Source organism: Callithrix jacchus, chromosome 4, assembly GCF_049354715.1.
Source record: "Callithrix jacchus isolate 240 chromosome 4, calJac240_pri, whole genome shotgun sequence".
Lineage (NCBI taxonomy): Eukaryota > Metazoa > Chordata > Mammalia > Primates > Cebidae > Callithrix > Callithrix jacchus.
Window position 1 is genome coordinate 56,124,370 of NC_133505.1, and position 23,334 is coordinate 56,147,703.

Below are 23,334 nucleotides of genomic sequence, written 5' to 3' on the forward strand. Positions count from 1 at the left end.
GTACAAATTTACATTCTTCCCAACAGTGTGCAAGGGTTCCCTTTTCTCCATATCCTTGCCGGCATTTGTTATTCCCTATCTTTTGGATAAAAACCATTTTAACTAGGGTGAGGTGATACCTCATTGTGGTTTCGATTTGTATTTCTCTGATGATCATCGTGAAATATTCATTGTTATTGTAGTACTTTTTCTTGTGTCTAAATGTGTTAACTTCTTTTTATGCTTTTTCTGCATTGCCTGGAATACTGGTGTCACTGTAATATTAATATACTAGCTCTTAAATACTATAGTACTTTAAAAATTATCTAAGTGGAGAAAATTCTTGCTATGAGGAAAGCTATTTTTGCCCTCTAGTTAGCAAATGTATTATTCAGCTTGAAAGTATATAACATGCTGTTAATATAGTAATGGGATATCAGCAATAGTAGCAGCTGAAAATCTGTAAAAGTTACTTGCTTTATTATCCAAAGACTTACTACGTTTTCTTTCTTTGGTCTGTTATGTCTCTTGACTTTTAAATAATCATTTAGCCAATTCACAGCCCTGAAAAAATCTTCAAGTTACCAAAAGAAGAAGATAGTGCCAACCTAAAGCCATCTGAATTGAAAAAAGATACATGCTACTCTCCAAAGGTGAGGTGCATTGTTGTATAAGATTTGTTGACTTTCTGCGGTTCTTTGTGGACATCAGAGATACGGAATTTAAGGTGTTTTCTATAAAGAATTATTTCTTCTCCCACAAAATAAAATAATTACTGGTAAAAAATTGAGTTGTTTAGCTTTTTCACACTATTTTCAACAAATATTTTTGAAAGAGCTTACATTATTTTAAATATTGCATATTTCATATTTTTTAGGCATAGATCTATACATCTCTTTCATTTCTCCATTAAACATATATTCTTTTTTTTTTTTTTTTTTTCCCTGAGACAGAGTTTTGCTCTTGTTACCCAGGCTGGAGTGCAATGGCGCAATCTTGGCTCACCGCAACCTCCGCCTCCTGGGTTCAGGCAATTCTCCTGCCTCAGCCTCCTGAATAGCTGGGATTAACAGGCATGCGCCACCATGCCCAGCTAATTTTTTTTGTATTTTTCGTAGAGACGGGGTTTCACCATGTTGACAGGATGGTCTTGATCTGTTGACCTCGTGATCCACCCACCTCGGCCTCCCAAAGTGCTGGGATTACAGGCATGAGCCACTGCGCCCAGCCTTAACATATATTCTTATAGTCAGAAAAAAACGCTTGTGTAGTACTTACCTAGCTTGGTGCTTAGCACTATAATTAAACATCCAGTCTATACTGGAATGAATGCCAAATGCTGTACATGGGTCCTTTCATCTGTTACATGGTGTTAGGTGTCTTATCAAAATTTTTTCCATTTTTATTTAACATAGTTTTACCACAACTGACACATACTTAAGAAGGTCATTTAGGTTTCCTCCTAAATTATTTCTTGATTTCATTTCAGGGCATTTTTGTCTGTGTTTCCAGTTTATTAAATATACATAATCTGATTTTCTTAGCTGTCAGCAGTCTATTGACATTTTACTAAAATGACCTGCTATTTCAGGCTATGGACTCATTTTAGTAACTCTTCCTGAACGTATTAAATTGTTCAGAATTACTTTTAAGTGAAACTCTTTGGACAGTCACCCAATAAGTATTGAATATGGAAGGTCAAAATAATACCTTTAGAATGCTGTTACATTCTTGCTTCTGCTTCACTAGGCAAACCATCCATAAGACACATTTGATGGATTTTTCTTTTTTTCTTTTAATAAAGTCGTTGTCATTTCCCACAAAAACTTCTAGTGACTACAGATTTATTCTTTAGTTGTCTGGCGATTTTTCTCATTATGAACATCAAGTTGCTTTTGAATTTCCAAATTTGCCATTTATCTTGAAGTACTTAATTGTTTTTCTTCTTGCTGTAAAAATCTTTTAAACTTAAATGTAATACTGAATAAAAATAAAATTAGAAAAAAAAAAGATTTTTTTATTATGTTTTCAGCCATCTGTGTACCTTTCAACACCTTCCAGTGCTTCTAAAGCAAATACAACTGCTTTACTGACTCCATTAGAAATCAAAGCTAAAGTAGAAACAGATGATGAGAAAAAAAATTTCCTGGATGATCTTAGAGCCCAGATTATTGAATTGTTGTGTACTATAGAAGCACTGAAAAAGGATCATGGGTAAGTAGCCCTTCTTTTCTCCTATGAGTACTACTTAACTCATGCATAAAGAATTTTTTAAAAACCTTATTAAGTAAAAATCTAATCTGTGGCTGGGTGTGATCATTCATAGCTGTAATCCTAGCACTTTGGAAGACCAAGATTGGAGGATTGCTTGAGTTCAGAAGTTCAAGACCAGCCTGGACAACATACAAAAACGCCATCTTTGCAAAAAAAAAAAAAAAAAGAAAAGAAAAGAAAAAAAAATTAGCCAGGTGTGTTGGTGCATCCCTATAGTCCCAGCTACTTAGGAAGCTGAGATGGGAGGATCTCTTGAGCCTAGGAAGTCAAGGCTGCAGTGAGCTGTAAACAGGCAAAAGACAAAACCAAGACCCTGTCTCAAAAAAAAGGCTCTGGTATGAGCAAGTATGTTTGCAAAGAAATTTTCATTAACAGTGCTTCTCTCTTTTTGCAAAAGAGTTAAATTGGTAAAGTCATTCTATTAGCTGGATTGTGGAAAACGTACACACATAACCCTAATTTTAGGCTAGAAATCTTCTGGTCAGAATGATTAATTAGTTTTTTTAACTACTAGGAAAAATACGGTGTTTTGGATCTGGTATGTATCTATACATATAGTTAACTTACTTTTCGAGGATTTGATTACTTTTCTGCAAGGTTGAGTTGGACATTTATAAAATGAATGCATAGGGATAGGTGATCTCTAAAACCCTTCTCTTAACTCTGAAAAATTTTTGATATGGTATATGTTGAGATATACCCTAGTTGAAAATTAGGGACTTTTAGAGCTAAAACACATTTACAAGATCATTATTGTAGGTGAATTCCCCCTCTGGCTTTTTAAATGAAGAAATAAATGTTTATAGAGATAAAGTTATTTATCCAAGATCACACAGTTCTTAAATGACAGAGCTAGAACTCAAATCCATATTATCTATTGTTTTAGAGATCTTTTCTGTAACCACTAGTATTTGAATTTTAAAACTTGTTGGCATTTGAAGCATACTTCTACAAAAGCCCAGTAGGTAAAATAGATTTTTTTTTTTAAAAAAAGCAGCTAATCTAATTGAATTGAGAGTGAGGGTGCTCATCCCTTGTCTTCAACTTCCCTTCTAAAAAGATTTCTCAGAATATGGTATCAAAGTTATAGCCAAATAAAAAGTATAAAAGAGCACAAAATAAAACAAAAGTTATGGGCAGAGGCCATGTTACCTCTTTGAGCCTCCTTTATCATTTCTTGTCCAATTTTAAGGTGGCCTAGGAATCTTACTAAAAACAATATTGAGATTAACAGTTTAAGGTATTTGGAGTTTGTAGAAAACTTACAGGTATTTCTTAGAAACAAAAAAATGTATTTTGAATGACTACTTAAAAATATGTAATATATTTTATATATTATATATAATGTGTATATACATACATATATATAGGGAGAGAGAGAGAGAGAGAGAGAGGAGAGATAGAGTTTGTAATTTAATACGCAATAGGTGTTTCTTGGAATCCTTTAGTTCTTCTGTTTTGAAAGATTCTTTTAGTAGATTCTGCAACATGCACATTGTAAGCTGTAAGTTTACTTGTCCAGTAAATATTTATTGATCACCACCTATGTACTAGTTAGAGAACTCTCCTGATTTGATTTTGTTGTTTTACTTTTTTTATACCATGTACTGTTTTACATACACATATTGCCTGTAGGTGGTCTTAAATTAGCTCTAGAATGAATAAAATATTTCTGATAAATATATATAAACACATACCAAACATTTTAGAAGTCTTTCCAAAGGGTATTTTCAATATCTTGAGTTCCTCTTCAAAAGTGAAACTGGATGTCAGGCTTTTTTTTTTTTTTAATGTAGAAAGCATCAACAGGAGAAGGGATAAATACTATTGGTATATTAAAAGAGAAATGCTACATGGCATACAACAGTGAAAGTAAATTTCAACATCAAAATGAATTAATCTAAATGTTATGGGGAAGGAGCTGGTCAGAAGCATACATGCAGTCAGTATATTTCATTTATATAAAGTTGAAAAGCATACCAAACCAGAAAATATATTGTCATACGAATATATTTGTGCATGTGGCAAAATTAGAAGAACAAATGAATAATAAATACTATAAAACTTTTTCTATGGGAGAGAGTGGCAGATAGGATTAAGGAAAGAGGTCACTTTTCGGGATATCGGAGGTACTGGTAATATTTTATTTAGTTGACTTGGAGTTCAGAAGTTTTTGCTTTATTCTTATGGTAGTAGATCTTTATAGCTTAGATATCACTAAGAAATTACTGTTAAGAAGTTAGTTTTGAAACATTATATAAATAACTTTGAAATTTCTTTCTTATAATTATTTTTCATGAGTTTTTTCTTTTCTACTTTTTCAAGCTGTTATTTCTACAGTAAGTACTCTGAAGAATTTTTCTAGTATATGTTGAGACTGAAAATGTCCATACTTTTGATTTAGAAATTTGAGATGCTAACATATTCCTTCCATTCCTTCTATACCATTCCTCGATTCCTTCCACTGCTTCTCCAGAATAATGAATCAGCCAAACAAAAAACTTGGATATTTGAATACCAAGCAGCAGTTATAAATATGAAAATTTTAGCAGCATGAAAATGGTTTAAAATTTGTGAAAAGGCATAATATTGAATATTCGCTAAAGCTATAGAAAAAAGAACAACAGTATAGAAAGTTTAGAAGGGAACACAGGAAGATGAAAACATGAATTAGGAGAGATTATTGGCTAGAGTTTTTAATTTGTTTGGTTTTTGAATTTTAATGTGGTATTTTGTTTTTAAAAATTGAGAAATTTAAAGTCTAGGTTATCTTAACAGATAAACTGTTAACTTGCCTTGTATTGTGATGTGTTGATAGTCATTTTGCCAAATTGCTTGGGCTTTGAGGTTTCCAACCTGGAAAATGTATGATAGCTGAATACAGAAAATTTCTTCCAAAGGTTAGATATTATTTCTATCTTGATTTTATGAGCTGCTCTGAATTTGCTTAATTTCTTGATCTCAGATAGGTTTGCCTTGGTTTTGCGGAGTTTTTAAGTGTTATGTTGAACCATTCAAACGAGAGAATCTTATGTTTTTCTTAATTTACATTGCTATTGCCCTTAGGTTTTTCCCATGTACTGAGAGGTTAGGTAACAAAAACTCTATAAACATTAGTCAGAGAAATTGTTTAATGAAAGACTTAACAGTAATAAGTATTTTATTTTTAGGAAAGAACTGGAAAAACTGAGAAAAGATTTGGAAGAAGAAAAGGCAAGGAGAAGTAATCTAGAGGTAATTCATTTCTTTCAGCTTTGAGAATTTAGTCAGCATAAACTGGATGTTTTTCCCAACCCAACTAGGTGGTTGATTCCTATGCTATGCTACTTCAGTTGGACATATATGCAATAGACTACTACTCAGTCACAAAAAAGAATGAGATCCTGTCATTTGTAACAACATGGTTGGAACTGGAGGTCATTATGTTAAGTGAAATAAGCAAGGAACAGAAAGACAAACTTTCCATGTTCCTACTTATTTGTGGGAGCTAAAAAAAATTAAAACAATTGAACTCATAGACATAGAAAACAGAATGATGGTTACCAGAGGGTGGAAGGGTATTAGTGGAATTAATTAGTGGCAAAGATATTTGTTTGAAATTGGAGTCAGTCCTCTCAAACTCTGCCTCTGCTTTATCAACTAAGTTTATATTTTGTAAATCCTTTGTTGTTTCCACAATATTCACAGCATCTTCACCAACAGTAGATTCTACCTCACTCAACTACCTTCTTGGCTGATCCAAAAGAAACAACTCCTCATCTGTTCAAGTTTAATCTACTTTTAATTCTTGTTTTCTTGCTATTTTTTACCACATCTTCAATTATTTTCTCCACTGAAATCTTCAACCCTTAAAATCATCCCTGGGGGTAGGAGTCATCTTTTAAACTTCTATTAATATTGACATTTCGACTTTCTCCTATGAATTGTGAATGTTCTTAATGGCATCTAAACTGATGCATTTTTTCCAGAAGGTTTTCAGTTTATTTGCCTATATCTGTCAGTGGAATCACTGTCTATGGAAGCTATAGCCTTACAAAATGTTTTTCTTAAATAATAAGATTGAAAGTCTAAATGTGTCTGATTCATGGGTTATGGAATGGATATGTTAGCAGACATGAAAGTAACATTAATCTCCTTGTTCATTTCCATCAGAGCTCTTGGGTGATTAAGGGCATTGTCAGCAAGCATTAATATTTTGAAAATAATTTTTTTTTTCCTGAGCAGTAGGTCTGAACAGTGGGCTTAAAATATTCAGTAAAGGCCGGGCATGGTGGCTCATGCCTGTAATCCCAGCACTTTGGGAGGCCGAGGTGGGTGGATCACGAGGTCAAGAGATCGAGACCATCCTGGTCAACATAGTGAAACCCTATCTCTACTAAAAATACAAAAAATTAGCTGGGCATGGTGGCACGTGCCTGTAATCCCAGCTACTCAGGAGGCTGAGGCAGGAGAATTGCCTGAACCCAGGAGGTGGAGGTTGCGATGAGCTGAGATCACACCATTGCACTCCAGCCTGGGTAACAAGAGTGAAACTCTGTCTCTAAAAAAAATTAAAAAAAAAAAAATAATAATAATAAATAAATAAAATATTCAGTAAATCATACTGTTAATAGATGTGCTGTTATCCAGGCTGTGTTGTTCCATTTATGGAGCTTAGGCAGAGTAGATTTAGGATAATTCTTAAAGGCAGTAGGATTTTCAGAATGGTTAGTAAGTGATGGTTTCCATTAAAACCACCAGCTACATTCACCTAACAAGAGTCAGCCTGTCCTTTGAAGCTTTGAAGCCAGGCATTGACTTCTTTCTAGTTATAGAAGTCCTAAATGATATCTTCTTTCAATAGATGGCTGTTTTACCTCCATTGAAAATTTATGTCTTGTAGCCAGCTTTATCAGTGATCTTACTTAGCTAGATCTTTTGGATAACTTGCTGCAGCTTCCGCATTAGCACTTGCTTCACCTTGCACTTTTATGTCATGGAGATGGCTTCTTTTCGTAAACCACATGAACCAACCTGCTACCCTCAAACTTTTTCTCTGCCACTTCCTTACCTTCTTTTGCAGCCTTCAAAGAATTGAAGAGAGTTAGGGCCTCACTCTGGATTTGGCTTTGGCTTAAGGAAATGTTACAGTTGGTTTCATCTTCTATCTAGCCCACTCAAACGTTCTTCATATCAGCAATAACGCTGTTAAGCTTTCTTATTATTCGTATGTTCACTGGAGTAGCAGTTTTAATTTTCTTCGAGAACTTTTCCTTTGCAATCAGAACTTGGCTGTTTAGGGCAAAAGGCCTATCTCTTGATCTACTGTGGCTTTTAATATTGCCTTTCTCTTTGAGCTTAATCATTTCTAATTTTTGATTTAATGTGAGAGGGATGTGATTCTTTCTTTGACTTGAACACTTAGAGGTCATTTTCAGGTTATTAATTGGCTTATTTTCATTATTAGGCCTGTTCTGTCTTAGGGAATAGAGAAGGCCAAGTAGAGGGGGAGAGAGTCAGAAGAAAGGCTGGTCAGTATAGCAGTTAAAACACACATGACATTTATCAATTAAGTTCACTGTTTTTTATGGGTACGGTTCGTGGCACCCCTAAACAATTACAATATTAACATCAGAGATCACTGATCACAGATCACCATAACATATATAATTACAGTGAAAACATTTGGAATATTTTGAAAATTGTCAAAATATGCCACAGTGACACAAAGTGATCACATATTGTTGCAAAAGTAGCATCAATAATGTTACTCCACGTAGGATCACCACAAATCTTTAATTGTAGACAATGCAGTATCTGTGAAGCATAGTAAAATGAAGTACAATAAAAAAGATATTCCTGTAAGTTGTCTCTTCTATGCAGGTAAGCTATTTTCATTCTTTCTTTGCTCAGGGACAGGGCTGGTGGTGGTGACAGATGGCTGTAGATTCACTACCTCCCATTTTTACTTAGTTTATCTTAATTCTCTGTTAATGATTGACAATTTCAATGATTTCCTTTATCTTTCTTAGCTTTCTTTTTTCCTCACTAATGTTTATTCTTCATTTGCATTATTCTTTCTGCATATCTTAGAGAAAGTTGTAGCATACGTTTTTTTAGAGACTCTTTCCATTGTTTAATTATTTCATATTCCCTTCTGTTTTCTAACCTGCATCATTACTTATCCTATTTTTTTTGTCAGCAATTTGTAGAACAAGAGTGGGTTTGTAACTTGCAGTTAAAAAACCTGGGCTCTTATTCTGAGAATCAACTAACTTTTTTGTTTTAAACTATATATTACTAAGGCTTAGCATTTTCTGCATATTATCTCATTAGACACACATAACAACATGTAAGCGTTATTATTTTAGTTATAAGATTGAATAAGGTAGGGTTTGGAATGATTGTGTTAAGTTGCTCTTGCATTGCTATAAAGAAATACATGAGACTGGGTAATTTATAAAGAAAAGTTTAATTGTCTCATGGTTCTACAGGCTGTACAGGAAGAAGCATGGTGCCTGCATCTGCTCAGCTTCTGGGGAGGCCTCAGGGAGCTTTTACTTATGGTGGAAGGTGAAGCAGGAACACACATTTTACATGGCGAGAGAGGGCATAAGAGAGAGAGTGGGAGTGGCTGCACACTTTTAAACAACCAGATCTTGTGTGAACTTATTCATCATGAAGGGGATGGTACCCCCATGATCCATACACCTGTCACCTGGCCCCGCCTTCAACACTGGGGATTACTTTTGATTTGAGATTTGGTAGAGACACAGATCCAAATCATATCAATGATTAACAGCAATGAAGCTGAAATTAATTTTTTTTTTTTTTTTTTGAGATGGAGTCTCGCTTTTTTACCCAGGCTGGAGTACAATGGTGTGATTTTGACTCACTGCAACCACTATACCCCACAGGTTGAAGCGATTCTCCTGCCTCAGCCTCCTGAGTAGCTAGGACTAGGCACGTGCCACCACACCCAACTCATTTTTTTGTATTTTTAATAGAGATGGGGTTTCACCATGTTGACCAGGCTGATCTCAAACTCCTGATCTCAGGTGATCTATTTGCCTCGGCCCTGCAAAGTGCTGGGATTACAGGCATAAGCCACTGTACCTTGCCTTAAAAATATTTTTAACAGAAGCATCCAATCTTCAGCACCTTTGCACTTGAGGATTAAATTACACGTGTGAACTTGGGCAAGTCACTTAACTCCCTTAGCTTTAGTTGTTGAGATAATTTATGTGAAAGTACTTTGTAAATTATCAAACTTTATTTTACCTTTATTTTCAACATTATCCTCTATTGACAACTTTACTACTTTGCATGAAAATACTTAACTTTTGTATTTTTCAGAATCAAAAAGAAGCACCCTTTTAGGTCTAGCTGCCTTCTTGATGTACTGTAGTTATTTTCTCTTTTCACTTGAGGTTTATTTGTTGAAATATGAAAACAGCCCCCATCCTTGTAAAAAAAAAAAAAAAAAAAAGCGTGTTTATGGTCTCTGATTTTTCACCTTCAATTCAGTCCGTAACCTTTTTCATCTTAGGTTAGGTTTATTGATTTCAAATACAAGGTCTCTTCTTCAGTTCCTGCAGCATATCACATTGTTTACCATTACCACCTGTCAAAGGTTTGTCTTGGTTAAGGTAATACTACATCCTATTGTCCCTAACTTCTCCATCTCCTCTTACTTCTTTTTTTTTACTTTTTAAATTTTGTTTTTAGAGACAGGGATTCACTCTGTCACCCAGGCTAGGGTACAATGACAACAATCATAGCTCACTGCAGCCTCAAACTCCTGGGATCAAGTGATCCTCCTGTTTCAGCCTGCCAAGTAGCTGAGACTACAGGCATGCACTTTCATGCCTGGTTAATTTTTTAGATTTTTGTAGGGACTGGGTCTCAGGTTGGTCTTGAACTCTGGCCTCAAATGATCTCCCACTTTGGCCTCCTAAAGTGGTAGGATTAAAGGTTTAAGACACCATGCCTGGCCTTCCTCTTCCTTTCTTGTAACCTAAGTGTAAATATTCCATCACTGCTATCCTTGATTCTTTTCTCTGAGCATTCACATTTTGAATTCATCTATACCCATGAATCTAATGATTAGCTCTAGTGAGTCTCCCCTCTAAATCAAATTCGTATTTTCCCAGCTTCTATCCTGTGTTTCTGACTATTAGTACCTTCTGGTTATTTCATCATGAACTTAGATTTAGCATGTCCCCAGTTAAATGTATCATCTTCCTTTCCTGTTCTTTTGATTTCCTGTTTCTGTTGATAATTTCTGTTGCCCATACAGTCATGTAGACATGGTACTTGGTACATTGTTCTCTTCTGATTCCATTCACTTTTAGTCCTATTAGCTTTACTTCTTAATCTTTGTCTTTATTCCCACTATGTCTTTCTTGTTCTGGTGCTTATTATCTTCACTTAGCTTTCTTGAGTACTCGAATTCTTATCTCAGATCAACCTTCCTTTCATTGAGTACTTTCAAGAGCTTTCTGTTACATGCTAAATAAAGTTCCAACAACTTACTGTATGAGGTGTTTTTATGTTTTGGTCCTAGTTATCTTTCTTTCTTTACTTTACTTACTTTACTTTCTTTCTTTACTTCTTCTTTACCCATCCTCCATTTACCTTATAGTTGATTTGTCTGAATTTTTATTCTTACTGTGTTTTCTTGGATTGTCCCTTTGCCTCATCTTCTAATGCCCACATTCTATAGATTTTCAAGGCCTTGCTCAAACAGTTACTTTCATTAAATTAATATTATTCTGTTTCTGATTAAAAGTAATTTAGTGGCTGGGCACGATGGCTCACACCTGTAATTCTGGCACTTTGGGAGGCTGAGGCAGGTGGATCACCTGAGGTCAGGAGTTCAAGACCAGCCTGGCCAATGTGGCAAAACTCCATCTCTACTAAAATACAAAAATTAGCTGGGTATGGTGGTATGCACCTGTAATCCCAGCTACTAAGGAGGCTGAGGCACGAGAATCACTTGTACCCAGGAGGCAGAGTTTGGCGTGAACCAAGATAGCGCCACTGCACTCCAGCCTGGATGTCAGAATGAGACTCTGTCTCAAAAAAAAAAAAAAAAAAGTAATGTAGTCTTCTTACAAATTCACAAGATCTGTAGTTTTGTAAGAGATGTATACATAATAACTTCCTATATTTTCAACATTAGGGTATGCACTTACTTTACCTGTCTTCTAGCTCCTAGCACAGTGCTATATACATGTTAGATGTCTAATAAATGATTGACAAATTAATGAAAGAGTGTATGTGTTAAAAATATATCTTAAATTCACAACATTTAACATGGTAGAAATTGAGAAGTTTTTAAACGTTTTTTGACTTTTTTCTTACATTTTATATATACATGTTTATATTTCATACATGAAAATAAGATAATGAGATAAGCAAGAGGAACTAATAGTGTTAAATATGTACATCTGACTTCATTTGGCCTAAAAGTTATGAAAAGAGTCTAATTATTTCTCTTTTGGAGAATTAAATTTGATTTTATTTTTCTAGCAAAGTCAGCCGTTACTTGGCCTCTCACTGACTTGTATTACATATATATTTTTTCTTTTGTTATGGATAGAGTTTTACTCTGTATTTGTAAAAGCATACCTAAGGCATTAAAGTTTTGGAATAATTTATTTAAAGGAGAAAGATGTTTCTCCAAAGATTAAAAGTAGTACTTTGAACTACTATAATGTTAACATTATGCAGTATTAAATTATAATGTTTACTAAAAATGAACAATGAACATACAAGTGCTAAAAGAGAAACTCTAGCAATGTTTTCACCTGATAACTAATTTTTTTCCCCCATAAGTTATTGGGGAACAGGTAGTATTTGGTTACATAAGTTATTTAGTGGTGATTCGTGAGATTTTGGTGCACCAATCACCTGAGCAGTATGCACTGCACCATATTTATAGTCTTTTATCCCTTCCCCCATTTCTACTCTTCCCCTCAAGTCCTCAAAGTCTATTGTATCATTCTTATGCCTTTGCATCCTCATAGCTTAGCTCCCACATATCCATGAGAACATACAATGTTTGGTTTTCCATTCCCGAGTTACTTCACTTAAAATAATTGTCTCCAGTCTCACCCAGGTCACTGCAAATGCTGTTAATTCATTCCTTTTTATGGCTAAGTAGTATTCCAAAACAACACACACACACACACACACACACACACACACACACACACACACATGCCACAGTTTGTTTATCTACTTGTTGATGGGTATTTGTGTTGGTTTCATGATTTGGCTGTTGTGAATTGTGCTGCTATAAACATGTGTGCAAGTATCTTCTTTGTATAGTGACTTATTTTCCTCTGGGTAGATATCCAGTACTGGGATTGCTGGATCAAATGGTAGTTCTACTTTTAGTTCTTAAAGTAATCTCCACACTGTTTTCCATAGTGGCTGTACTAGTTTACATTCCCACCAGCAGTGTAGAAGTGTTCCTGATCACTGCATCCATGCCATCATCTGTTGTCTGATTTTTTGATTATGGCCATTCTTGCAGGAATAAGGTGGTATCGCATTCTGGTTTTGATTTACATTTTCCTGATCATTAGTGATGTTGAGCATTTCTTCATATGTTTCTTGGCCATTTGTATATCTTCTTTTGAGAATTGTCTGTTCATGTCCTTAGCCCACTTTTTGATGGGTTGTTTTTTCTTACTGAATTGTTAGAGTTCGTTGTAGATTCTGGATATTAGTGCCTTGTCAGATGTATAGATTGTGAAGATTTTCTCCCACTCCGTGAGTTATCTGTTTACTCTGTTAACTGTTTCTTTTGCCATGCAAAAGCAATTTAATTTGGTCCCGGCTACTTGACTGTTTTTATTGCATTTGCTTTTGGGTTCTTGGTCGTGAAATCCTTGCCTAAGCCAATATCTAGATGGGTTTTTCCGTTGTTATCTTCGAGAATTTTTATACTTTCAGGTCTTAGGTTTAAGTCCTTCATCCATCTTGAGTTGATTTTTGTATAAGGTGAGAGATGAGGGTCCAGTTTCATTTTCCTACATGTGGCTTGCCAGTTATCCCAGCACCATTTGTAGAAAAGGGTGTCCTTTTTCCACTTTATGTTTTTGTTTGCTTTATCTAAGATCAGTTGGTTGTAAGTATTTGGGTTTATTTCTGGGTTCTCTATTCTGTTCCATTGGTCTCTGTGCCTATTTTTATAATAGTATCATGCTGTTTTGATGACTGTGGCCTTATAGTATAATTTGAAATCAGGTAAGGTGATGCCTCCAGATTTATTCTTTTTGCTCAGTGTTGCTTTGCCTATGCTGGCTCTTTTTTGGTTCTGTGTGAATTTTAGAATTGTTTTTTTCTAATTCTGTGAAGAATGATGGTAGTATTTTGATGGGGATTACCTTGAATTTGTACATGGCTTTTGATGGTATGATCATTTTCACGATATTGATTCTACCCATCCATGTGCATGAGATGTGTTTCCATTTGTGTCATCTGTGATTTCTTTCAGCAGTGTTTTGTAGTTTTCCTTGTAGAGGTTTTTGACTTTTGGGTTAGGTATATTCCTAAGTAATTTATTTTTTGCAGCTATTGTAAAAGGGATTGAGTTCTTGATTTGATTTTCCCCTTGGTTGCTGTTGGTGTATAGAAGATCTACTGATTTGTGTACATTAATCTTGTATCTGGAAACTTTGCTGAATTCTTTTGTCGGTTTCAGGAGCTTTCTGAAGGAGTCTTTAGAGTTTCCAAGGTAAATGATTATATGTATCATCAGCAAATAATGACAGTTTGACTTCCTCATTATTGATTTGGATGCCCTTTATTTTTTTCTCTTTTCTAACTGCTCTGGCTAGAACTTGCAGTACTATGTTGAAGAGGAGTGGTGAGAGTAGACATCCTTGTCTTGTTCTAGTTCTGAGAGAGAATGCTTTCAACTTCTCCCCATTTAGTATTATGTTGGCTATGGGTTTGTCATAGATGGCTTTTATTGCATTGAGGTGTGTCCCTTGTATGCCAGTTTTGCTGAGAGTTTTAATCGTAAAAGGATGCTGGATTTTGTTGAATGCTTTTTTTTTTGCATCTATTGAGATGATCATGTGATTTTTGTTTTGAATTCTGTTTATGTGGTGTATTACATTTATTGACTTGTGGATGTTAAACCATCTCTGCCTTCCTGGCACAAAACTCATTTGATCACGGTGGATTATCTTTTTGCTATGTTGTCAGATTCACTTAGCTAGTATTTTGTTAAGGATTTTAACATCTATGTTCATCAAGGATATTGGTCTGTAGTTTTCTTTTTTAGTTATGTCCTTTTTTGGTTTTGGTATTAAGGTGATGCTGGCTTCATAGAATGAATTAGTTCCTTCTTTCTCTTGTAGAATAGTGTCAAAAGGATTGGTACCTATCTATTCTTGTAGAATAGTGTCAAAAGAATTGCTACCTATTCTTCTTTGAATGTCTGGTAGGATTCTGCTGTGAATTTAGCTGGTCCTGGACTTTTTTTTTCTTGTTAATTTTTTAATTACCATTTCAATTTCACTGCTTGTTATTGGTCTGTTCAGGGTCTCTAATTGTTCCTGATTTAAGCAAGGAGGGTTGTATTTCTCCAGGAATTCATCCATCTCTTCTAGGTTTTCTAGTTTATGTGTGTAATGGTATTCCTAGTGGCCTTGAATGATCTTTTTTGTTTCTGTGGTGTCAGCTGTAACATCTCTTGATCTATCAATTTTATTTATCTTTTCAAATAACCACGTTTTTGTTTCATTTATGTTTTGTATTTTTTGTTGTTTCAATTTCATTTACTTCTGCTCTGATCTTGGTTATTTCCTTTCTTCTGGTGGGTTTCGTTTGGTTTGTTCTTATTTCTATAATTCCTTGAGGTGTGACCTTAGAATGTCAGTTTGTGCTCTTTCAGTCTTTTTGATGTAGGCATTTAGGGCTATTAACTTGTATCCTATCACCCCCTTTGCTGTATCCCAGAGGTTTTGGTAGGTTGTGTTATTATTGTCATTCAGTTTTAAGTATTTTTAAATTTCCATCTTGATTTTGTTTTTAACTCAGTGATCATTGAGGACCACGTTATTTAATTTCCATGTATTTGCCTGGTTTCAAGGGTTCTTTTTGGAGTTGATTTCCTGTTTTATTTTAGTGTGGTCTGAGAGAGTGCTTAATATGATTTCAGTTTTCTTCAATTTACTGAGGCTCATTTTATTGCCTATTATATGGTCTGTCTTGGAGAATGTTCCATGCGCTGTTGAATAGAATGTGTATTCTGTGGTTGTGGGATGAAATATTCTCTATATATCTGTTAAGTCCATTTGTTCTAAGGTATAGTTTAAATCTGTTGTTTTTTTATTGACTTTCTATCTTGATGACCTGTCTAATGCTGTCAGTGGAGTATTGAAGTCCCCCACTGTTACTGTGTTGCTATCTCGTTTCTTAGGTCTATTAGTAGTTGTTTTATAAATTTGGGACCTCCAATGTTAGGTGCCTATATATTTAGGATTGTGCTATTTTACTGTTGAACAAGGTCTTTTACCATTATATGTCCCTCTTTGCTGCTTTTAACTGCTGTTGCTTTAAAGTTTGTTTTGTCTGATATGAGAATAGCTTCCCCTGCTTGCTTTTGGTGTCCATTTGTATGAAATGCCTTTTACCCCACCCTTTTAAGTTTATATGAGTCTTTATGTGTTAGGTGAGTCTCCTGAAAGCAGCAGATACTTGGTTGGTGAGTTCTTATCCATTCTGCAAATGTATATCTTTTAAACGGAGCATGTGGGCCACTTACATTCAATGTTGGTATTGAAATGTAAGGTACTGTTGCATTCACTGTGCTCTTTGTTGCCTGTCTGCTTCGGCTTTTTGTTTTTGCTTTTTAACTTATGTTTTTGTTTTATGGTTCCTGTGTGATTTATGCTTTAAAGAGGTTCTGTTTTGATGTATTTCTATGATTTGTTCCAAGATTTAGAGCAACTTTTATCAGTTCTTGTAGTACTGGCATGGTGATGGCGATTTGTCTCAGCATTTGTCTTGTCTGAAGGAGACTGTCTTTCCTTCGTATATGAAGCTTAGTTTTGCTAGATACCAAATTCTTGGCTGATAATTGTTTTCTTTGCGGAGGCTAAAGATAGGGCCCCAATCCTTTCTAGCTTGTAGGGTTTCTGCTGAGAAATCCACTGTTAATCTAACAGGTTTTCCTTTATAGGTTATCTGGTGCTTCTCTTTCACAGTTCTTAAAATTCTTTCCTGCATCTTAAATTTGGATAACTTGATGACGGTGTGCCTAGGTGATGAATTTCCCAGGTGTTCTTTTTGCTTCTTTTATTTGGATGTCCATATCTCTAGCCAGGCTGGGTATGTTTTCCTTGATTATTCCCCCAATATGTTTTCCAAGGTTTTAGATTTCCCTTTTTCCTCAGGAACACCAATTATTCTTAGTTTGATTGTTTAACATGATCCTAGACTTCTTGGAGGCTTGGTTCATATTTTCTTATTCTTTTTTATTTGTATTTGTTGGATTGGGTTAATTTTTAACCTTTTCTTCGAACTCTGAATTTCTTTCTTCTACTTGTTCAATTCTATTGCTAAGACTTCCAAGAACATTTTTGTATTTCTAAAAGTATGTCTAAAGTTTCCTGAATTTTTTATTATTTTTCCTTTAAGCTATCTATTTCCTTGGATATTTCTTACTTCACTTCTTGTATCGTTTTTTTGGATTTCTTTGCATTGGGCTTCACCTTTCTCTGATGTCTCCCTGATTAGTTTAATGACTAACCTTCTGATTTCTTTTTCAGGTAAATCAGGAATTTCTTGGTTTGGATTCATTGCTGGTGAACTAGTGTGATTTTCTTTTGTTGGTGGTGGGGAGGGTGTTGAAGAACCTTGTTTTATCATATTACCCGGGTTGGTTTCCTGTTTCCTTCTCATTTGAGTAGGCTCTGTGAAGAGGAAAGGTCTAGGACTGAAGGCTCTTCAGATTCTTTTGTCCCATGGGGTATTCCCTTGATATAGTACTCTACCAGCTCCAGGCTGATACTGGGGGTTGTCTGCAGAGAGTCCTGTGATGTGAACTGTCTATGGGGATCTCAGCCATGGATACCAGTACCTTTTCTGGTAGAGGTGGTGGGCAGGGGGCTGCAATGGACTCCATGTGGGTTCTTAGCTTTGGTGGTTTAATGCTCTATTTTTGTGCTGGTTGGCCTCCTGCCAGGAGGTGACATTTTCCAGAAGGCATCAGCTGTAGTAGTATGGAGAGGGACCAGCAGTGGGTGGGGCCGTAGACTGTAGAACTCCCAAGATTATATGCCCTTTGTCTTCTGCTACCAGGGTGGATAGGGAAGGACCATCAGGTGGGGGCAGGGCTAGGCATGTCTGAGCTCACACTGTTCTTAGGTGGGTCTTGCTCTGGCTGCTGTCTGTGATGAAGGTGAGATTCCCAGGTCACTGGATTTGTGTACCTAGGAGGATTTTGGCTGCCTCTGCTGAATCATGTCAGTTGTCAGGGAGGTGGGGAAGCTGGCAGACACAGGCCTCACCCAGCTCCCACGCAAACTGAAGGGCCAGTCTCACTCCCACTGTGCCTCTCTATCAGCCCAAGTCTGTTTGCAGGTGATGGGTGAGTTGGGCTTGGAAACTTGCCCCAGGCTACGCACCTCCTCATTGCAAAAGAAAAGGGCTTGGTTCTTCCCTCACCTATGGAGTCTGCACACAGATTTGCGCCCCCCGCCCCGACTCCCCCACCCAGAGTTGTGGCCAGGAGACTTCTCGCCTTATTCAAATTGTTACATGAGGATTCTTAGCCTTGGTGGTTTAATGCTCTATGTTTGTGCTGGTTGGCCTGCCAGAAGGTGACGTTTTTCCAGAAAGCATCAGCTGTAGTAGTGTGGAGAGGGATGAGCAGTGGGTGGGGCCATAGAACATAGAACTCCCAAGATTAATGTGCCCTTTGTTTTTAAAGTTCAACTGATACTTTCTTCTCCCTGTGGAGTTTTACCCCCTGCTCCTCTGGCCGCCCTCATGATGGATCCCTCTGATGCCAGTGGGGAATGACCTGCTTGGGGACCCAGAAAGCTCCCAGGGCCTTTCTGCTGCTTCCTCTACCCCTGTATTTTGCTTGACACTCTAAATTGAGTCAGTTCCAGGTAAAGTCAGAAACTTCCGCAAACAGACCTTCAGCTTCTCCAGTGCAGGGGGTGTGTTCGGGAGAGGAGGTTCTCCCTTTCCCACATCTGCAGTTGGGGCACTCACAGTATTTGGGGTGTTTCTCGGGTCCTGCAAGAGCAGTCCACTTCCTCTTGGGATTGCAGGTTTGTTCTTGCAGTGGTTCTGGAGCTAAAATTCACCATGCGAGCATCTGCACGCTGTTCTTTCTGGAGTTGCAATCTAGTCCTGCCTTCCATCCACTATGATGATCCCTGTCCAGTGATAACTAAATGTATGTCACAAATAGCAGTTTACAAGGAGTATTACTGATAGTGCATGTACTCCATTACAAGGACTGTTACTGATTGTGAAGTAGCCGTCACACTCTCCACTCCCGTTTCTATCAATTTGATTTTCTTACTGCTTTCTGTTTATTTGGAGGAAAGACTGTAATAACAGTTCAGGCTGACAATAAAGGGTATTGTCTCAATCCAAGTCAAAGACAGAGGATTATTCTAGTCCAGTGTTGCTAAAACAGTTAGCTAATCATCATAATATTAAGAGAATCATATCAGGGAAGATGCTGAAATTAATAAACTGTTCTTGAATGGTTATAATCCTTCAGGAGATTGTGAACATATAAAAATTATACTTTTTGACTATTGCAAAGTCCTAATCATTTAATAATGCACTATTCTTCAGAAGCTAGCCAAAGCATGTATTATGTGCACTCTTGAGGAAGGTGATGCCTTTAGGATAAGGCAAGGTCTGTATATTTCCTCAAGGTTAAAGATGATCAAAGTATTACAGAATTGGGAAGATAAATCAGTATAAAAACTGTGGGCTTTAAAGCCCTAAATCTTACCAGGACAAGTCCTGTGTTTTGTTTAGTGTGGAACATTGGCATCCTGTTTAATGTCTTTGAGCCTCAACTTAGCCATTTGAATATGTCAATACTGAATAATTCTGTGTAGTTATTGTGCAAACTTAATGAACTGATTTCCTTCTTCATAAATTCCTTAAATTATAAATTTCTGTTAAGCGAATAATGCGTTCTGCTTAAAGGTGGAAATATATTAATCACCTTGACTGAATCTTAGATATATTCTTGGGCCTTAAGATATTTAATATAGTATATGCCAGTTACAGATAAGTAAATTGAAACCAAGTCAAGTGATTTAGCAATAATTACATATATAATTAGTGAAAAACATGAAACTAAACAGGTCTCTTCTTTATTCCTTTAACTGTTGTTTAATGTACACTTTGTTTAATTACAGATACATGTACATTTCTCAGTTTGGTTTCTAAGAATCTTTTTTTCTTCTTAGGACTGACTGATTTTTTTATGGCTTTAATTTTAAATGCTCACATAACATTGTTCTGGCTGAAAGGGCTATAATTGCTTTTTTTTTTTTTATCGTAACTGCCATTTAGGAACTCGCATCGTACTGTTGAAACTTTATTCAGTAATATTATACCGTGGGAAACTGGATTTTAGATCTGGAAATAAACATCTGAAGGCTTGAAAGTATGATCATATCTTAATGACATAGAATAAAATAAACTACTAAAGGATATTTTATGTGTTGTTCAATTTATGTTTTGTGTTTTAGGTAGAAATAGAGAAGCTGAAAAAAGCTGTCCTGTCTTCTTGAGGTGGTGTGGACCCGGTTTTCATAATGTTCCAGGGATTCAGAAGCAACACTATGAACTTCAACTGACTTGTTACTTAAAAATTGTGAATGCTGGCTTAGTGATAAATATGAGTATATGAAGTATAATATCTATAGAAAAGTAGAGTGAGGGTGAATTATATATATATATATATATTTTGTTTTGCCAATATGAAGAAAAAGAGGCCTTATTTCTTACTGTGCTGGGATTGCAAACATTTTTTAAAAAATTGTTTGCTTGAAAATACTACTGAATATGTATAAATAAGAATGTTCACAGTAGTTTTTTTTAATTGAAACTTGTATTATTTTTAAAGAGATCTATACTATAAATATGGTGATATATTTACAAGTAATCTGTAAGATATACTATTTGAGAGGGGCTTTTTAGTAACTATAGTCACTACTTTTTCCATAATGCATAAGGGATATAAATTTGTGTGTGTGTGTGTGTGTGTGTGTGTGTGTATTTTTACTTTTATCCTCTTACCCAAGGTTACATTGTTGTGCCTATTTGTCTGCTTTTTATATTTTGGGTGATGAAATAGGACTTTCCTAGCTATATAAGCCAGATTACTCACCCATGCATATAGTAAGAACTAATGAATAATCAGTATAATTTCATCAGCTTTTAGAATATTTTATGTTGCTTGCACTATAGGAGTCATAAAAGGAACTTAGTTAAAACATGTTGGATTTTTAAACATTTGGGGGAAATATGAGCTGTATTTTAAATTCATTAGCTCTGAAGAATCTAAAACTGTTAATTTAACCCTTAACTTGTGCCTAGAAACTACAGCACATATAAAATATATAAACACTAGCCTTATTGCTATACTTTTCTGCTTATTTTACAGTCTCAAATATTTCTCATCATCTTGTGACTTAGTTCTTCATGCTCCTCCGTGTGACTTTTAATAATGATAATATTAGGAAAATAAAACCCAAAACTTTTCAGAACTTCAGTGTGAGCTTTCCTATTTTGACAAGTTATCTTGTAAATACTCAGGTTTTATGATGTTTCATTTGCCTAATAGACCAAACTAACTTGTGGAGATATTTTGAACTATTATTTAGCTACAAACTTTATAAAGAATGTTAGTATGTCATAAAATACAACGTTACAGCTTATTTAAAACCAAATATAGTTGAACATTTAAAATACATTTTCACAGAATGGATGAATTAGTCATTTCTTCAGAGTTACTTATGAACAGTTGAATGCTTTAAAATGTTCTATTTGTAGGTAACATCTAAAAACGCAAGTGGATTTATTTAAATTTTTTAAATTTGAAATTTTTTATTTGTAAAAGATTAGGCTTTATGCTTTATCATATAGCAAATGAGTGTCAGAGTTTTGAGTACCAGTTATCATGCTTCCATTTTTTAGTTTTAAACCACGAAACCAATATTTTTCCTTTACATTTTAATATCATAATACAGAAATCTATGTAAATGAAATTTGGTCATGTTTCAAATAAAGAGAAAGTAGAAAATAATAGAAATGCCAGTTAAACAACATAATGTTTAATTTACAATTTATGTTAGGGCTTTTGGGGAACGCTAATTATATATTAAGAATATACATTAGAAATCTTTAAAATGTTTGGGCTCTTCTAATGAAGTCACTACTGAGCAAACTTGTTTCCTCTTTTGTTAAATAGAATAGGTTTAAATGACTAGTCAAATGAATTATTTTCTCCATGTTAAATTTTCTTTTAATGACAGACCTTAGGTAAAAATAAAAACATTGTAATTCTAGAAATTACCCTCCAGCTTTCTCACCTGAAAATCTATTGAAGTGATCCCTGGTTACCCTAATAATGGGGTAAAGGAAGGTTCCAACAGATTTCAGGCTGTTATTAAAGTTTTTCTTGGTCATTTTCTCAAAAGTACTTAAAATCAAGATGCTCGTGGGCACTGAAATGCATTTACAGTTTTTGCTTGTGTACTACTCAGTCAGCATAGAAAAGTAACTGAAAGGGTCGGGCGCGGTGGCTCACGCCTGTAATCACAGCACTATGTGAGGCCGAGGCGGGTGGATCACGAGGTCAAGAGATTGAGACCATCCTGGTCAAATGGTGAAACCCCGTCTCTACTAAAAATACAAAAAATTAGCTGGGCATGGTGGCGTGTGCCTGTAATCCCAGCTACTCAGGAGGCTGAGGCAGGAGAATTGCCTGTTCCCAGGAGGCGGAGGGTGCGGTGAGCCGAGATCGCGCCGAGCCGAATTCGTGCCATTGCCCTCCAGCCTGGGTAACAAGACCAAAATTCCATCTCAAAAAAAAAAAAAAAAAAAAAGTAACTGAAAGACTCTTATCTTTCTGTCCTTGATAAAGTAGTAAAGAGAACCAAACAAACTCAGGCCTGATGGGAAAAATGATTCCTTTATTCTAGCATTTACTCCTTGCTGTTGGTATGGGAAGTTTTATTAATTTCTATTATTAGAGTTCATACCACAAAATGATATGTAAGAATAATAACCTTTACTTGGGGTAAATCATGAATTTTTTTTCTTACCTGTGAGTATAAAAGATGAAAGTTGAACAGCATGGAATCTAACATTGCCAAATTATTAATGAATGTATAGTTCAGGTATTCTTTGAGACACAATATCATTAATTTCCTAATTGTATTTCAGTGTTATTTTTTGTGTGTGACCACTAAGCTTCTGTCTTAACATAAAGCTGTTACCTTCTACAGAATTTAAGTCTGAAGATGTAAAGAGAGAACAGGCCTTGTGTAAAAGAAGATACTCTTTTTTTTTTTTTAATCCTCCTTACTGTGATCACAGAAATATAAAATAATCCAAGTGCTCTCTAGATTTGTTGATAAACATTTTATGCTTGCATCTAAACTTGAACTGTGTGAACAGAATGAGACAATCAGTTAAATCAGAAATGAAAAGTATTATAATGTAATGGCCTTGTTTTGCTGTAGCAATAAAATGACCAAGTGCAATGATTGATTTAATAAAATCATCTTTTAAAAGTTGCTGCTATGAATATTTTTAGCTATAAAATTTTACCCTGACTTGCTTTCAGTAACTATTATGTAATACTGTTGATGTTGTGGTAACCTAACATTGCCAGCCCCGCCCCCCCGCCCCCCCCACCGCCAAAAAAAAATTTGAAATGGAGAATCTCAAAATAGTATACTTTACTGACTTGTTTACAGGTGCTGTATAAAAAGCATGCTTCTCTCTCAAAAAGAAAACTTAATAATAAAGAATTTTATTGCCTGTTGTGCCAGTCTTTTCTGGTTATTTTTCATTAACTTTAGT

At 35.4% G+C, this 23,334-nt stretch overlaps 1 protein-coding gene across 16 annotated transcripts in view; it reads left to right on the forward strand.

Moving 5' to 3' along the window:
- Window positions 1-23,305, forward strand: part of CD2AP (CD2 associated protein) — a 156,531-nt gene extending 133,226 nt beyond the window's left edge. For 10 of the 16 annotated variants that reach the window (XM_078369363.1, XM_078369364.1, XM_078369365.1 and 7 more), the window contains 4 exons: window positions 531-632; window positions 2,012-2,193; window positions 5,424-5,487; window positions 19,992-23,305. In XM_078369363.1, coding sequence (XP_078225489.1) covers window positions 531-632; window positions 2,012-2,193; window positions 5,424-5,487; window positions 19,992-20,033 — 390 coding nt within the window. In that variant the 3' untranslated portion in view covers window positions 20,034-23,305. Of the gene's footprint in view, window positions 1-530; window positions 633-2,011; window positions 2,194-2,305; window positions 2,448-5,423; window positions 5,488-19,991 lie in introns of those variants that run through there. The other 6 variants (XR_013534260.1, XR_013534261.1, XR_013534262.1 and 3 more) reach the window with 3 other exon arrangements.
- Window positions 23,306-23,334: the final 29 nt, after the last annotated feature.